General features: G+C 39.2%; 1 protein-coding gene across 1 annotated transcript in view; it reads right to left on the bottom strand.

Moving 5' to 3' along the window:
- The window catches only part of TUBGCP3 (tubulin gamma complex associated protein 3), a 59,378-nt gene continuing 40,889 nt past the window's right edge, over positions 1-18,489 (bottom strand). Inside the window, exons 12-23 of the mRNA XM_009645746.2 lie at positions 17,442-17,608; positions 15,597-15,707; positions 15,061-15,169; positions 10,839-11,028; positions 9,457-9,592; positions 8,630-8,698; positions 7,225-7,360; positions 4,504-4,592; positions 4,238-4,369; positions 3,721-3,861; positions 3,042-3,158; positions 1-781 (exon numbers count right to left, since the gene is read on the bottom strand). Of these exons, the coding sequence (XP_009644041.1) occupies positions 623-781; positions 3,042-3,158; positions 3,721-3,861; positions 4,238-4,369; positions 4,504-4,592; positions 7,225-7,360; positions 8,630-8,698; positions 9,457-9,592; positions 10,839-11,028; positions 15,061-15,169; positions 15,597-15,707; positions 17,442-17,608 (1,556 nt within the window). The 3' untranslated portion in view covers positions 1-622. The remainder of the gene's footprint in view (positions 782-3,041; positions 3,159-3,720; positions 3,862-4,237; positions 4,370-4,503; positions 4,593-7,224; positions 7,361-8,629; positions 8,699-9,456; positions 9,593-10,838; positions 11,029-15,060; positions 15,170-15,596; positions 15,708-17,441; positions 17,609-18,489) is intronic.

The following is an 18,489-nucleotide window of genomic DNA, read 5'->3' as shown; positions in this document are numbered from 1 at the left end:
TTGTTTGTTAACTTTGAAAACAAAAAAAAAAAAATATTAAATATAAGTTTATGTCTCCTAATACAAAGTTTCTCACACAGTCAAAGACATCACAACACTGAAAATCAGCATAGTGAAATGCTGTATAGCTTCTTAACAAGGACATTAGGTCTGGGTCCTAATCTGTTTGCTTTAACAAAAGCTCTCTTCAAATAGAACAAGTACATATAGAAAAAATAACCTTCTTATTTTCTTGTTAAAAAAGGAAATGGTGCTTTCTATAAACAAAAGATGCAATTTCTTTGACACAGATATAAGTTACAGTGGAGAGAGCTCAGAAAGCTTCAAATAAAATTGGCATTTGTTTAAAGGGATGATTTAAGAAGTTGATTGGAAGAGATTCAGTCAGCCCATTTAGTCTGGTAATTCTAGAAACGTCAGTGTAAAAAAACCCTACTTTTTTTTTTTTTTTGCTTTCTGCTATACAGTGTCACACAATCACATGACCAAAAACATGTTGCTTGCAGAAATGGTAGACACCAATCACGCACAGTTTGGTTGTATTATGTCAACACTGATTGCCTTGTCCAACAAGAGGGTCAACATCCTTCGGATACCGAGGTGCAGTCCCCTAGCAGTTGTTTCACATATGTGAGCTTCGTCTGCTTCTAGTGCCCAACGATACACGAAGCCTGGGCTCTCTTGCTTTATAATGTTCATTGAAGTCCAGTCTAAAGCTAAGAAACCGAAGGCTTTCATCAGAACTGGTTGTCAGCAGGACCAAGAACTGTTGGACGATTCCCTGAAGGAGAAAGAAAAACCCAAGAGACAGCTAAGACGACATCAGTAGTTTGTTTTGCATTGGGATGGCATGTGGTGCCCAGGCCTGGCAAGGAGGCAGAGGGAATCTGGGAAAGGGCAAGCACAAGCACTTATACCCAATTGTTAGCAAGTGAGTTACACTGGATTCATTCTTTCTGCAAAAACTCAGAGCTGTTTTACCTTCAAACGTCTGCCATGCACTTCAGAGTCTCCAGTGCAAACAGCTCAGCTTTTGCAACAGAGCCCCCACCACCACCCTTGCCCTGCTGGCCCTCTCCATCTGCCCAAAGGCTCCCCACCCGCAGGGGAACTGCCCCTGAGCCACTGCCCCAGCCCTCCAAGGGGAGCCTCACCGTACCCGGGAGGCCAATTCAGGATCCACCCCACGCCAACGGGAGACCTCACCTTGTTTCTGTGTTACACGTACAAGGCGGACCAAGCCAGCATTAGAGCACTGCTTGCTTCAGAAATACGTATTTGATGCAGGCTGTACAGCAGCAAGAGGCACCCCCGAACAGCAGAGCATCTGCCCCATAGAGCAGTCACTGCTACAGACCCAGTGGCTGGAGTCTATGCATTTGGAGAAGTTTTTATGTGGGAGTTGTACTCAGCATGCGGGAAGCACACTTCTGGAGCCCACCTTCCCATTTGGCTCTAGCCAAGGGACTGCAGGAGCTGCACAGCACGCAGGAAAGCAGAGGACTTTGGGAGGATGGGAAGACTCACTTGAAGAGCTCATTCCTGATCTCCATTAAAGACTAATGTGGATGTGCCTACAACTAGAGCCCCCCATTACTTTCAGAGATGACCAAGGATGGCCAGCGAAGTCCTGATGGAAAATCCATAGCAGGAATACAGTCCAAGCAGGGAAAAGCTACATTGCCAACTTGGAGCAATCCTGTAGAGCACACAAACTACAATCTATTCACAGCTTACTCTTCTTAAAGAATTAGGCTCCATTTTTCTCTGGGAGGGAAAACTGCAATATTTGGACCCATGAGCAAATTCCTCCCAGATTTGAAGTCCTCGCATCAGAGCTCAGGATCTCTACAGCCTTCAATAGAAGCCACCGGTATATTATAACCTGGGTGCCCTATTCTGTTTTCATTCAAACTTCCATGCGAACCGAAGTCTTCTGACAATGCAGCACTTCATTCAGGGTAGCTATAGCTTGGCAAAGCTATAGGCAACACAGAAATGGATCTGGTGCAAACCACCGGAGAGGAGGACTGGGAAGTGCTCTGCACATGCTGCACAGGTGCTAAGTCACTGTAACTGTAACTGCTATACAGAACCAACAGTACTCTTACAAGATAAAATCAACATATGGGTAACAACCCAGCAAAACCACTTCAAGCTCATTCATTTACCTAGGGAAACAATGCATGTTTACGTGTTTAATATTTGCCTAAATGTGTATTTATGTATATTTTAATAAAGACAGACACAAGAAACATCAAGAGAAATATCAAGATAGAAGAAAGCAGGCCCTACAGCTTTAAGTCAAACTCAGTATCAACATCATTAAAAAATCCTAACTTCAGGCATGCCAAAGGTGATAAATGAGAGAAGTTAAAAGGTACACTACACAACATCAAGAGTATCTCACATGTCAAAGTCAAGAGATGAGTCGAAGTAGGGTTTTGGTTTTCAGTTGACCTAGTGTCTAATCCTGAAAGGCTACTGTGGCACATAGTGCTGTGTCCCTCCCTCTCATCACTTTCTGGAATGCTTTCCTTGAAATCTAACAGCTAATTTTCCTGGGGAATGGGAGCTTTAGAATCAGATATAACAAATTAAGACAAAGCCAGAATAACTCCCATCAAAGAAGACAGCCTGTGCACGTTCCCCCAAACAGCTTACCCATTGCCCATCTCAGTGCGCTTAAAATCAAGTGTTAGACCCCTAATATAATAGCAATGACTTGGCAAAGATGGTGAGAAGAAATAGAATGCAGAAGGAATTCTATTTTTTTTTTTTCAGATTACACCAGAAGATCACTATTACTTCCACTACTGGAGGAAGGAGGAGGCTATTCCTCTTCATTAGAGGAACATACACGATCAGAAAACCTGCTGTCTACAGTGAATACAAGCTTCTAAGTGGAGAAGCAAAAAATGAAGACCTAGATCCACAAACTGCACACACGAATACAGAAGTTACATCTACTCCATATCTGAAATTAATTTCTCATATCAAAGCTCAGCATCCATATTAAAAAAATATAACCTAAGGGGCACCTGGTAAAAGTGAGTGAGTATTCGCAGCTGCGAGCACATTTTGGGTATTGAGTCTTGGAATTCTTTCATCCTCTTGCTCTCTTCTTCGTCTTCTGATGCAGTTACACCCCACTTGCCCTACACAAAGATCAAATGAGTTAAGAAGTCAAGCGTCACATGATTAAAGTTGTTAATTGGGCCACCTTCTGCCTGACTAAACCACCAGGTTTATACAAACCAACCATTGCCATAGAAAGCCAAACATGGAGCCTCTAGTATTGAAACTATGAGTCCCCTTGGTGGTTGTACAGCACGTGAAAAAAATCTGAGGTTAGCAAAGCAGGCGAGTCTCATGCCAGCACTGCATGTCCCACAGACTGACAGAAGGGAAGAAGGCATGGAGCTATGGCATTTTTTGCAAAAGGGTTCAGAATATTAGAGTCTCTTCCCTTTCCTTCACTTAAAACAGACCTAAATTTCTCATCTTCCAAAGCCCACTGCAGAATCTATTCACCTAGAGGTTTTGGGCAAGACAGAAATTAAAAACACCATTCAGCAGTTTTGTCTGAATTCACTAGCTACTGCTGATGACTTACATGTCCCAACTACATTTTTAATTTCTGCTGTACCTCTACATGCTATCTAAAATCCTCCATATATCAAAAGATATTTTCATGTTCTAGCAATATCGTTACTGTACCTCAAGCTCACGCTGTTTTTTCCTCTCTTCAAATTGCAATCTCAGCTGCAGCTCCTCCAAAGCAGCTCTGTACATTGCATCTTGGGCATTCTGGAGCTCAATGATCTGATCAAAAACAGCTCGAAGCTGGTTGAGAAGTACCTGTGAGACAGTTAAGCAACAAAACAATGAGAGAGTTGCACGGCAAAAAGAGTTTTAAGTTACTACCACTCCTCAGAACATGAGTAAATTAAATCTTCTTACACACAGCTGGAGAGACTTTTTTGCAAAGCCCTAAGTCAACTGTTGCTTGATCACACAGCTTCTTAGGACCAAAAGCAACTGGTCCACACTGTAACAAATTTCATAATCAGCGTCTGTCACTGTGTGTGGGAAATGCATACAAAGCCTACCATAATAAGCTCTTATACAAGAGGAAGAAAAATGACTTTTCCCCTTGCTCCAACAACAGAAGATTGTTCCTAATGCATGAGCCAAGATCGCAAAGCAACAATTTAATGCAAAGGAGAAGACTTACCCTGGAATCGCTATCCAGCAAGCACCGAGCTATGATTGTATCTAGAAAAACTTCATGAGCTGCAATGATGTGATCCAAGTCCTGCGCTTGTTGGACCTTGTTCCAGAGTTCATCCCACGAACATTCAAGCACCTGGAGCAATGATTCAGGATTGGGCTGTTTTGATTTGCTAGATGACAAGCTCTTTGAAATTTAAGACACACAACACATACAGAATATTAAAAGTACTTCATTTTTAAGCAACTAATTGGGTGGATAGAGTATACCTCAAATGTAATGTAATACTGCATTTGATGAATGAAATGGACCATTTCTGATGCCAGAACGTGACACTGATGCAGCACCTCAGAAAGCTCTGTAAAAAAAAATCCAAAGAGATGGCATGTTAAAAACCGCAAGGACAGGCACAGCCATCAAACCAGCTTGGTAAACTTTTTCTACCAAATTGAATACTTCATAATACAGCCACTAGGCTTGGATGGTGGCAACAATACTGGCTGGCAACAGATGAGCAAAGAACATTGCACAATTAACTCCTAGAAAATGAGAGTCAAAGGTTACACCGACTGTATGCTCAGGGCGTGGTGGAAACTTGCCGAGTATCACAAGTGAAAACGACCCTCTCAGAACCAAGAGGCCGAAATACAGTAAACACCCCATGTGTTCTTTTGGTTGAAAAATCTGAGACCACAGATTTACAGTTGCTTCTGGGGCCTCTCATCTCTTACCATTAGCCTTCAAACCACAGACAACATATTTTGCATTACTGAGACCAAAAGAGAGAGTGGTTGTGACAGGGGTAGGGGATTTGTGGCTCATGTGGTCCAGGCTCAGTTTCCTGATCCACCACAGAGACCTACAGGTAAGTCACTAACGGCCTCAGCTGCTCACCTGTACGAGAAGGTATCTCTGTTGCGGAAGGGTATTATCAAGATTACCACTAACTGCAAAAATTCTCTGGAATGAAGATACACAGCCTTGGGGAATCAGGCAGATATCCAGACAGAGGAAGTGATCTCTAAAAAGCTGCCAAAGTAATTTGCCACTGCAGACAAGCTATGATACTACTACAAAAGGAATTTTACGTTTTTGTATCTTGGGATGTTATAGAACCATCCAATGATCTGAAAGATATTACAAGCTACCCTGTTCTTCATTTCTTATGCCTTTGCAGGAAGACTATCCCTAGCACATTATGTTCCATCTACTTTAAATAGGATCAATGGAAAAAAACCTCCAGGGTTGGCTAAACAACAGAGATTCCTGAATATTGGCAAGTTGGATACATCTCTGTTTCTTCAACTTACTGACAGGAAAAGAGAGAGCTTGACACTACTGTCTAGAAGTACTCCTTTAGAGCATTTAAAATCCCTGGCTGTTAAGACTTTTTGGGAATTGTGAATAAAGCTATCCTTGAAAGTCAATGCTACCTCTTTGCAGTTGAAAAACAGAAGACCCTGCAACTGCTTTCTCCTATCAGTTACTGTCTTCCATTTGGTGCTCTGTGACTGGAAGGGCAAGGTACTGTTTTCGAGGGAGAGAGAGAAAATAAAAGCAAGTTCTACTACCTCTTCATAAATCAGTGCTGGGGTGGACTCTCCATGAATTTCAGAAAAAAAAAATGCTACTCCCAGCTTCCAACTTCGACATGCCAGTGAGGTAGAAAGACTCTCATCCCTCCAGGCAGAAGGCAGTACAGGTCTTTGTAAACATACTTTCCCTTGGCCAACGCACAAACTGAGAAATACAACACTTGGCTCCTCCTGCCAACAATAGCTATATGACCTTGGCCAGCATTTTAAATGTCTGCATTACTTAAAACATAGCCAAACCTAAAGGCGACAAGCAACTGAGCTTTTACTTACTGAGGATTGCTCCATGGCAAAGCATAAGAAAGGCCTCCCAAAGTGGGGGGTAGGTAGGGGTAGGAAGAAAAAACAAACTTCCTTCTGAGAACAAAAGAACAAACAAAACTCTAGCAATGGGAGACAGCTCCAGCCTGAAGACCCTCAGGTGATGAGAATAAAATGTTAACTGCACGCTAGTCTCAAAGGGAACAGAAAGCAAGAATGCAATAGACCACTGGTTTTGAGTCAAACGCACACTTATTTGGGACATGGAAATGACAGTAAACTAAATCCTATCTCACAGAAACAGAAAGAAAACCTAGTAATCCCGTACAGCTCCAGAGACCAGCCTTGGGCACTGGAGCAAACTTTACAAGATCTTGTTTCCCAGTGACCTTCTGAGGCCAAGGTGTCCACTCCCACCCACCAAACCGTTCCTAATTATAAAAACATAAATAAATATTTGCAAATATCACTATGCCACAAAAAAGCGTAACCCTCAATAGCTATTTTTTACTGAAAGGTAGCTAGGTGAAAAAAGTCAAGATTGAGCCAGTACAGATGCTCACAAATATGACAATATTCTCAGCTGAGAAGTAGGATCAAAAAATTCCAGTCCATTAAACATACACCAGAGCATCTACACTGAAGAGTTTTCCTATTTCTTCTCAAATATCTGTTTCTCTCATATTTGTCTCTTGTGTTCTTAGCTAAACAAAAGTACAGGGAATGAGTGAAGGCAGAGCTAGTAAATTCAGAAGCGTGCATGTGCGAGATGTACTACTTCCAGCCCAAGAAAGGGAGATACAGGGTACAGATAGGAAGGCATCAACGGATATGAGTAAAAGGGGATGGAAGAGTAACGGTCTCTGGAAAGAGACATGGGATGTTTCATTTGCTCACTGCTACAAAAACTCACAACCAAGGACTAAGTAAAACAATAATCGGGAAACTTCCATTTAAATAATGTTATTTTATCTTCATCATCATCTACCGTTAAACAGTCAGTCAAAAGGAACAACAAAATTAACTCATCTGTGCCAACAGACTTTTTTCCCCCTTCTGAACATACAGTTTAAAATAAGATGCAGTCATCTAAATCCAGTTTACAAGTATGTAATCCATTTGGGCCTCTCTCACCTGGTATACTTTTCAGAAGCTTTGCATTGCACATGTGCCCCTTCCATATATCAGTAAGAATATACTCCATTCGCTTCGCTCTCCAAAGGAAATTAAATACTCTTAGATAGTGGCTCATGCACTCACGTGTAAATACCTACAAACCAAACAAAGTATCATCACAAATTTAACAGACATCACCATGTATTCTGAAGGACCAAGAACCTCTTCAAAGTCCATCTATTCCAACCCATGCAGTTTATTGGTAAATACCGTCTAAACAAAAATACCTGGAGCCCCAGAGCTTTTGGGAATATCCTCCTTCAAGGGCTGAACTAAGTTACCCAACATTCAAGTAGACACAGGGCACTGCTGAGGGCAGACCTGTAGCACCTGCTCTGGTCCAGAGTGAACTTCAACAGCACCACCATTTTATTTTTTGCATTTTAACACTAAAAGGATTCCCACATGATCAATTTTTCCTCATCATATCCTTGAGAAGACTGAAGGCAATGGAGTAGAAACACATTGCAGCTTATATACTTCTCTACACCAGTCCTCCACATAGGCATCTTTTCCATATTCAAAAAAAAGTTAAATAAAAAGGTTGTTTTGTTTTCTTGTTTGTTTTATTAAATCCCAAGTACTGTTCTGATGCCTTTTCCAGTTCCAACTCATTGTAGGCTGAGAAAGTACAACTGTATCTGTTGTCCTACCAACATGCCAATTGAAAAAGCTTGGACCCACATGCTAGGAGACAATCATTCCTTGGGAGGTTTTGAGCACTTCCAATCCCATATGGGAGGAAGTGTAACAAGGCATGAACAAGACAAAGCCTAAACATTTTGGTCTTTTCAAACTACATATGTACATGAAAATTCCGTCTGCTGGTCAGACTCACATTTTGATGTCCTGTTTAAAAAAAAAAAAAAAGTTCTTTACAAGTTCTTTATAGAGGCTAAATGCAGTCTGATCAATAGTGCAGCTATTTTCTCAGTAGTTCTAATGAACACTACCTATCAAATTTCATTTAGATAGTTCAAATAGGTTGTCCTCAAATACATTCTTCAGTTCCTTACAAATTATCCCAAATTAGCAGCTACAGCCTAGTAATAATGGAAGAAGAGGAGCACTCCATTTATTAAGTACTTGCTAAAATCTCTGCTGGAACAAATGAATTACTGATTTTCAGTAACGATTGTTTTAAATGTAGCTTTTTAGCACTCACTGTTAATCTGTAAGAATTGAGATTTTGGCTCAAGTGTTTACATAGTGGGTGCATCCTAGATGCCAAAAAAAGAAAAAAAAAAAGTCTCTCTGATCTTACACTCCAGAATAAAAAAATGTTATTTCAATTAAAAAAAAATAATTAGAAATTCAATTCAGTATCTGAGACATGTTCACAGCCAGCAGTGTATGACATTACCGTTGCTATTGGCCCATCAACATGATAGTCCAAACTGAAGACATCCCATCCAGTGTCCCCAGGAGATACCTGTATTAAAAAAAGATAGCTACTTTCAGTGTATAACCAGAGCATGCTAGTGATGAAGAGCAATTCTTGCTTACTCTTCCAAAACGAGCATCCACAACTATACAGGATACAAGAGTTCCTCATTGAAAGTAATAGATTAGGCAAAAATGAACCAAAGTTTGACACAAGGGTGGGATTCATCTCACCCAAATATTGATGTTTGTAACGTCAATGTTTTTTCCACCGGAGCTAGTAAAGGAAATGAAGGAAAGGAAAAACTTCTTAGGCAGGACTCAGCCTAAGGTATAGATTTTTTTCAGATGCTACAGTGTATCAGTTAACTCCCCCCTCTGGGACTGGAGCACTCTCATTAACTCCGACTCCTTCACAAAATGCACTTTCATTGCTTCATTCTTGGTAACTACCGGTGACAAAAGAGACCACTCCCCAGATTCTTTTAAGAGCAACAGCAGTAGGAGCTGTTTGCAGAACTTCAAACCAGTGCCACCAGCATCAATTACTGTTAGACCCCAAATACTCCACTTCGTATTGTCAACGAAACGGCTGTAAACCCATAGCTTGAAATACAAATAGACAATAGGCAGGAAATGGGAAAAGATGACTTATTAAATGAGGCTTACATAATTCAAAGCAGATTTCAATGGAAAAGGGGGGGAGAATGTATTTACTATATACACATATGAAAGTTTTGTTTCATATGGATGTCTGCGTGTATGCACACACACAAAAAAGGTCAGAGTCACCATGATGCAACAGACCTCCAGAAGTCGAACATCCAATCGTTTGAGAATCTCAGGATTATCAAACTGGGCATTAGTTGCCCTCACCGCTGTTTCAAGGATTCCAGTCAGATTATGCTGATATAAGGTTGTAGCTGGTCGTGCAAGCTCTGGCCTGGTGGTTATGAAACAAACAGTCATGGCATTTTTACTGAGATATTCTGCAGCAGCACACAGTGAAACACTTTTCTGACAGACTTTCAAAACCTCTTGTGTTACTCTTTCAGTCTTAACCAAGAAAAAAATCAATGAGCAAAATATTTGAGCAGAATATGTCTATTCATCAGCTACACACCTGAACATCAGCATGAGGAGTAACTTTATTCTCATTTAATGCCAGTAATTTGAAATTACCAGGATTGCTAGCATAACTGTTCTGTAATTTGAGTGCATTCATATGTAAAATAAGGCAGATTACATCATTAACAAAACAAACCAATAATTTCATTTCAGTTTTGAGAAACTTACTGATAGCCATGTCACAGGCTTATACGTGCTAGCAGAAGCACACAAACCCACCCCCTATATGTAACAAACTTTCCAAAGAGTTGCAGCATGCAAGTAGCAAGGACCTTGCACTACTCCTCTCCCTCACATCAGTCCTGGAAAGCCCCTCACTACTTCTCCTACAAATGCAATACTCACTCCACAAACCAACTTTATTCTGCTTCACATTAATTTTCACTTAAAAACGCATGGTCATGTACAAATCATCACCAGACAATATTGATTTTGATTCACAAACAAGTTAGTGGAAGCTCTGTTACAAAGCCTGCCTTCTAGACAAAAACAAAGCTTTGTAAAGGATGTGTCTGGTAGACTTAAGTTTCATCAGTAGCATCAGCATGTAAAAGCAGTGAGCTTGCTAATACACTTTAAGAACCAAAACTGATACTTGTGGGTGGATCTGAGAGCTCAAAACAGAGGCTGGTGAAGCATCAGGTAAATGTTTTAAAACATATTGAGGGGTTTTGACACAATGTTTTGGACCAAACACCTCCAAAATAGAAATGCTAACTAGTGGCATCAAGAGCAACAGAACTTTTCTGCTTAAACTTGCTGTCAGGAGCTAGAGAAGTGCTAACATCCATGAGGCTGTCACAGGGTCAAATGCAAAGGTGTCTATATTAGTGCAACTTTTCAAGACATCATGTACTGTATATACTTCCTACCAAAAAGGAAGAACAAATTTTAAGCCTCAGAAATTATACCCAAAATAGAATTTAAAAGTTATTCAATTAAACCTTTGAATAATAGGATACTTAAAGGGTCCTCTTCTGAAAGCAAAACAGTTTCTGTGCTGATGACACACATTTACAAGCATCAGAAATTCAACATAATTACCCTTCCTACTCTCTTACTTGAGCAAGTCCATTAAATGCCTGATAAAGTCTCCTTGACCAAGTAGTAAGTAGCGCCTCATGGCCTGCATGTGTTCCAGCAAATTGTACTTCTTATTGAGAACGTCCAGCAGGTATTTGCTGGTCTCAAAATAAGCTGCATCAATTTTCTCTTGAAATGCATTTTCCAAATCTGTGAACAAATCAGCAGCTAAAAAAAAAAAAAAAAAAACAAAACCAAGAAGAGAGTTAAAATTAAATTTGTATTTTCCCCAAACTGAGGCAAACAAGCTTTGGAATTGAAATTTCTCTTTGGAAGAGAAATTGCCATGTATTCCAATCTACTGTATTACATATTTGGCATAGCCAAAGTGAAAGCAAGTCTAAAGCAGCCTATACTTCAACATTATTACTTTTAATCTGTGCCCAGCTTGTGCGTTTGTATAAGAGGTCATATTATTTCACCACTTTTATACACAAAATAATTTTTTTAGCTTGCTGAAATACTGTAATTTACAGAATCAAATAATTTGAAGGAAATGTAAAAGCTCAGAGTTAGGGAAAAGCTTTATTTGGGGGGATCTAAGTCAGAAGTCACTTTTAAGGATGGGGGACAAAAAAAAAGAAATAAAAAAATCAGAACATTCAACAGAAAAAAATTCCCACATAAAAGTCAGAATGAGAGAGGAGGGAATATGCCTGCAATTATCTGGGGGTCAGCCAGCAACCTGATGTGTTCTTCTCCACTGTTAATGCATGGCAACTTGAGGGCAAAAAGTAGGATACCGCTCTTTAATAGGAAGCACATTTCACTCTTTTCTAAAACTACAAGCTTATTAAGAAAGGTACTGCAATAAGGCTGTTACGAGACAGCAAGAAGTGTGGCCTCTTCGGGGACCACGAAGCTAAACTCCAAATACCGGACTGCCAACTATCGTAAGATTCAGACCTTCCTCAGCATTAAAGGATATAGTCCCACTTTCAACAATTTTTAATTACGTAACTATTGCTTTAAATGTAAAAAATTAAGATCCAGGTACCAATTTGTGTAAGACAGTGCACTGTCTGCTCCAGGGTTAGTTTCAACCTGTACCGCAGACAGTAAAAATGAAAACCAAGTTTCATATTGTTGAGACTCAGCCTCAATTAATAAAATGCTTTTAAATGGTGGTTCCAATAAAGAAGTCACTCTTTAATGAGGGAAACCTCACAATGCCTGGTTCAATGACATTCCCTGAGGTTTCCAAACTCTCATTCAGTAACCTGTGAAGCTCTCTATAAGACACCAAAAGTGCAAGCATATGCAGAGATGTCAAAGAGATGACACTTGTATAATACATTGCTGTGCTCAAAATCGCTACGCTAGGAGCACACTCCTTAGTCAAATAACATGCGTCAAGCTTAGGAGATGTAAGAATTAATACAGCCTGTAGTAAGGAATCCTCAAAGTGCTCTTTCCAGTCACTGACAGCAAACCAGGTGAGACACCTCACCAAGGTCTCTGCTCACTCTGGTCAAGGCAGAGATCTGGTGTGATCTGACAAAGCAATTCTTGCATTGCTCAGGTAAAGAAGCACGCGGCAGTGCTCCCAATGCATTTGTCTCACTGGTACAGAGCGACAGTGCAGTGAGAACATCCAATCAATTCTGACTTCCATCTAGTCTTTCCCCGTCAGCAGATCCTGTTCCCCTTAACTGCTGTCTTCAAAAGATGGGTTCAAGCATGGCTGCTTGCATGCATAGTGGTACCAGCCATCTGATCTGCCACATGGCTTCACTGGTGGCTTTAGAGGAAGAAGGAAGAACTTCCAGAAGGGGGAAAACAGCTAAAAGAGGAGTTTCACAGACAGAACACAGTAAGTTACAACACCTCAATGATCTGTTCCTGCAAATGTCTTTCCACAAGATGCTGTGAGCTTAGCGGGCAAAGCAAAAGAGGGCACAAGCCAACCCAAAGAGAATTATGAGCTAATACCTTCAGCAATTGGACACAGAGGTTGGGCTTAGACTGGCTCAAGGCGCAGACAAAGTCAAGAAGCAGCAGGCAATTGCCTAGTTTGCCTATGGCAAGCCTACCAAGTCACACATGCTGGTCCTGCCTCCACTCAAGTAGGGGTGAGCATGTGTAAGGCAGTACCAATGGCTTCAGACACTTGGGCCAGTCTCAACTTCTTGTTATCCTAAGCAGACAAAAAGCTTTTCCCCTCTCCTTAGTACTGCATCCTGCCTTGAGGTAAGTGACCTGGCCACAGCCCTTCATCTCTGAGGTGGGAAAATTCAAGTTTACATGTGTAGCTGTAATGCACCATCTCTGTATATGTGCACACCAGCACAGGCAATGCACCATCCCTGTTTGACAGGCAAAACTACTAAAAAGGTTGCTTACATCAACAAACAAGAGGCCTAGGCACAAGTTTTTAAAGCTGTGTAAAATTATCTCAGGACACTGTGAAAACCCAGAAATGGGCCAATAAAGTGTCTGGCGAAAAGCACTGACAATGTCCATGAGTTGCTATTTAACGTAGTAGTCTCATGTCATTCCTGGTTCAGAAGTTCCCAAGACAGCTAGAGGTTGGAACTGGGATTGCTTTCTCTGCCTTTCTTACTGTCCTTCATCTCTGACTGCCTGTTTTAATACATGTTCAGACAGGGTTTTTTTACATCGTGACTACTTCAGCATCAAAAGGAAACTGGGAAAACATGAGAGTTAAGATCCCAAAGCAAATTAAAGAAATAAAAAAATACAGCCAAACCCATGAAACGTTCAGATTTAAAATGAGAAGAAGCATCCAGAATTCAGGCTGGCACCATAGCTTTCTATCATTTTCTTATAAGTAATTATCTGAAGGGACTCTCGGGATATTGTCAGATGGCACAAACAAGGAAGACAGGATGCACTTCCAACATCACTGACACAGAATGTTCTTTCTGGATTGAATGGGTAAAATGCCCTAAATACAAATGCAGTCTTGTGCAGAATTAAGGTAGTGCAATACTATGAGGTATTTAGGCTACAGACCATAAGCTCAGCATGCCTTCAGCACACTGCAGATAGAGTGGATAACATTCATTTCTAAAACTACACTTCTGTCTGAAACAGGTATTTTCAGCACTTAATATAGCATACTTGCTTTGAAGCTCTCATCCCATACATAACAGGGAGCATGTACTTGTGCAGATCTTCCATTCAATCAACGAGAGAGAAACAAGTGCAAATTAAAAAAAATACTGGAAAAGCATGGCCATAAACACTGTGTAAAGTGGTGCAAGTAGTGTAGCCAAAGAATGCTTTTGCCTTTTTCAGGAGTAGCTGGCAAGATGATGGTTCCAATGCATTTACAGCCCTTATTCACTTAACCCTGGCCCCTCTCTGCACTCTCAGTGCATCTTTGACTAAGCAAGCACTGTGCATGGTACAAAAATCACATTATTAGATGAAATATTCTTGCAGACATGAATGGGATTTTATTATTAGAACATCTTCCATGGAGGTACTCATGCTAAAAGTCTATGCTGTGAAGAGTTAATATAAAAACGAATCCAACGTTAATCTGGAGGAAAAAAAAAAAAAAAAAAAAAAGACAGTCCCACAAAACCAAGCTTCAAAGTTATATATAAAAAAGTCATATTTGAGTACAGAAATAACAGAAAAGATATTGTAGATGATGGCAAAAAGCACCAAGACAGATGTTATTAGAAAACTAAGTAAAGAACTTGACAGAAAACCAAATGTCTAGATAATTCTTCTCTTGGCAAAAGCTGGACATACCAGTAGAGTATCATTATACTTCTAGCAACTATGTACAAAATAGCATTAGAGAAATTATCCTGGTGATCTACACATCTTAACAGTTAGACTCTCTTCGGTATACTAAACGAGTTATAAAAAGAAGTCATAGCAGTAAAATATCACCTTCACCAGAAGAAAGCAAGTTGTTCTTTCTCCCAGATGTAGCAACATCCCATGCATTACCTTACCTTCTTTGCTCAGGACCTACACAGAAACTCTCATTTTAGATGTTTATTATTTGCTATCTTTCATCATAACAATGTTAACTTCCTTGCAAAGTTATGCCACCAAAGAACAACTGCAAATGGTATGTAAATTCTCATTCATTAAAACTGAAATTTCTTCTAAGTAAAAAGAAATAACCTGAAGGAATTCTGACAGTTAAGTTTTTGTTTAACGTTCAACAGCTGGCTCAGTTCAAAGGGAAGAAGCTGACTAATACTGATACTCTACCATCTTTTGAAGACTCTGCAGATTTTGCCACAGCAATCATCTTTGTGGATGGAGTTTGATCATGACAAACTTGATGCAAGAAGTTTATGGATTTTCCTATTAGGAGGACCTGAAAAAAAAAAAAAAAAAAAAAATTTTTTTTGTTTTAAAAGTGTTTTGCATACAAGAAAAAAAGAAAACAACCACCAAACAAAAAACCCACCCACAACCACCACCCACTAGCCACGACAGGCTATTTTGTTATTTTTCTGTGCTCTTAGCTTCACAATCCCGGCCACAGCAATCCAGAACGTCAATGCTAATACAAAAATGTTTTAAATACAAAGTTCTTTTCCCCTCTTGAGATCTCCTTAAACAAAGTTTATCAGTTAGAGAATGGAAAGGAGAAAGTCTTATACTCTTCCTCAGCAAACTATTCTAAAATTCTTAAGACATATTTATTGCTTAGTTTGGACTCCATTTTCTTAATGGAAATCTAAATAAACAGCAGCATAGGGCAAAAAAAATCATCAAGAGATTAACTTTCGAATTCATACCTTTTTTGATTGCTCCATTGTAATAAAAGAAGGGATCATTGATTTCCTCAAAGTGTATTTGTCATGCCACAGCCGATCAGTTTTAACTGTGGGATCTGAAGCTACAAAAAACTGTAGATCAAAATAAATATTAAAAAAAAAAAACAACAAAGGTGAATGTAAACTCTCTCCTTTGGTGTTTCATTTCCGTATTCAGACAACTGTAAAAATACTCTTTTATATTGGTGTTGTTTTAACTAAAAACACAAAAAATATTTTTTTTTCATAGCTAACATGCAAAGTTGTCCTGGCAATTGATATGTAAATTATATGTTGACCAACATGAACTCTGAAGAAAAAAAGTTAAAGAACAGCACACATAATTTAATCTCTGTATGTTACAAAACTTTGACTACCTCACAGTAAAGCGTACTATCTGTAAAACATCCACTATGAAACACAGAAGCATATAGCATTTTCTGGCAATTAGTTATACAGTTAAGGTAGGAGATAAAGTTCAGAATGTAAGTATAATATGCCTTTAACTGGTTGTATTTTTACTCAGGCCCCTTTGGATTTCCTTCTATTTTAACAGATGCAGAATTGCAGGGGAAAAAAAAAAAAAAAACAAAAAACCAAACCCAAGAAATTCTGCAATTGAATTGGTGATCAAATGCTAAGGTCTCTCAACTCCTTGGAAGAGAATACTTCCATTTGTAAGAAACTAAGACTACATGATTAGTTTTGTTAAAATGACTTGTGGATGGATTCTGTCCTCATCCTGTCAAACAAAATATCCATTTTTTGGACAAGAACTTTTTTCACTGCCTCCAAATACCATTTCCACCAAGAATGGCCAATTGTCTTTGTTCAAAAACTGTGTCTATGGTACTAAAATTGTAGCTTTCAGTATACCACATCCAACAGCACTTTTCAGTATTAAGAACACTCTTAAAGTGCTCATTTAAGTTTTTGAACAAAGCGTTGAAAGCTAATAAATTATATAAAAACCAAAAAAGACAACACCTCACATGTCTGAGGAGTAGCTGAAAAAAAAAAAAAAAAAGAAAAATATTATTTTATGCTTCTAGCCACAAAGATTCATTGATATTTCACACAACTCTCCTAATGCTGACCTTAATGATGTGGGTGGTATTTGTACAGATTTTAATTTTGACCCAGATGGACAGTTTCAGAAATCAGGCAGCATATTTCACACTCAAGTAAAGTTACTGACATATGACTCAGAAATGCTCAATTCATCGTTAAAAATGATTCTTTGGCTTCTTGGAACAAAAAAAAAAAGTCACTTTAAGACTATACTGATTGGAGACAGCAAAAGGAGTTGCTAGAGCTTAAAAAGGCATAAAAACATTACTAAGAAGAAACAGGACAGTTACTAGAACTTGCTGTTACAGAAATTAGAACAAATAACTCTGTAGAGTTTCTAGAGCAATTCTGGAACCCTAAACATCTTAGACCAAATCTGACAAACCAAAGTTATTTATGAAGCTGAGGATAAACGTTAAGTAGTCAGAGTAGAATACTCTGAACTTTATTCCAAATACAAGGCTTCCATTCTAAACAGTCACAAAGAACTCTGCATACATTACTATTGTTACACTAAGCAAGAAAAGATAGAGAGATGACTTTGTATCTACTGTTAGTCCACCATTCTGCCTCTACTAAACAGACCCAGGATATAATTCATTGAAGATAAGGTACTGCATCATTGCAACCTCCAGACAACACACTGACTGAATCCATTAAGAGAGTCACATTTCATGTTGTTCTCTTATATATTACTCACACACAATCTACTTCTCAAATGAACAGAGAAAATATTTACTGTATCACATACATTACCTCATGGTATGTATCCTCCAGCTCTCCATCATAAATCCAGCGATAAAGGAAATTCAGTACAGGATGGGATACTAGGCCAAGAATGTGCTGAACTAGAGATCTCATGTAGGGGTCTCCTGTTTTAGTATAGGCATGAACTGCTGAGGCTAGTTCACCACCTTTTCTCCCTGTAAGACCATAGGGGAGAGGAACACAAATATATGAAGAATAATATATACACCAGACTTAAATTCTGCAGCCATTGATTTTAGCTAGTCATACGTTACTCAGAGCTTGCTGAACAGCAATTCTACAATGTAGCAAAAATACATTTTGAAATTTTGACAGGGAATTCCTAGATTTTAAGGCATGAATCATTAATCTCACTGAAGCATTAAGCACAGTTCTCTGACACTGTATACTGTCTACTTTACGGTAGCTTGGAGGAATGCAAATTTCAAGGCATTGAAATCACACACAAAGGAACATTAGTATGTTTTCCTTCTCTCCTGTACTTGACTCTCTCTGAGATGTTCTGTGTGCATGCATACACACAAACACATCTTTCCTGCTTCTTGGTTATAGTTCCCCGCATAGCTCCTTCAGGCAGTATCTGCTGTCTTCTTGCAATTGAAAGTTAAGAGGCTGTCAAAAAAAAAAAGTTTAAAAGAAAAATAGAACTAGTACTTGTTTTGCTGTTATGCTGCACAGCTTACAGGTTCCTTGCAGCTCAGGCTGTAACATTCAAAGTTTTCATGAATGTCTTAAAAGTAAAGTCCCCTTTTTCTTCAAAATAGTTACCAGTTCAGATAATCAAGGTGAAACAGATGTTGTAAGCTTTTTTGGTTAAGATGCTATTTCCACAGGGCCACAATCTCCATTTATTTTCAAAGACAGCAAAGCTGACGTATCCTTACAAAGCATAGCCTATGGATCAGTTACTGGCCAAAGTTTTGGTCAACTCCAACACCACTCCTCAGTATTTTCTTGTGGATTGCCAACATAGCCACACACTATCTGCAGATTTGTAAAGTTTCATTGTTTCACATGAATCTGCAGATAAGTTGCA

This window comes from Egretta garzetta, unplaced genomic scaffold (genome assembly GCF_000687185.1).
Source record: "Egretta garzetta isolate BGI_Z169 unplaced genomic scaffold, ASM68718v1 scaffold168, whole genome shotgun sequence".
NCBI classification, from domain to species: domain Eukaryota; kingdom Metazoa; phylum Chordata; class Aves; order Pelecaniformes; family Ardeidae; genus Egretta; species Egretta garzetta.
Note: the sequence above shows the minus strand (reverse complement) of the source record. Positions and strands in the feature narration are given on the sequence as shown.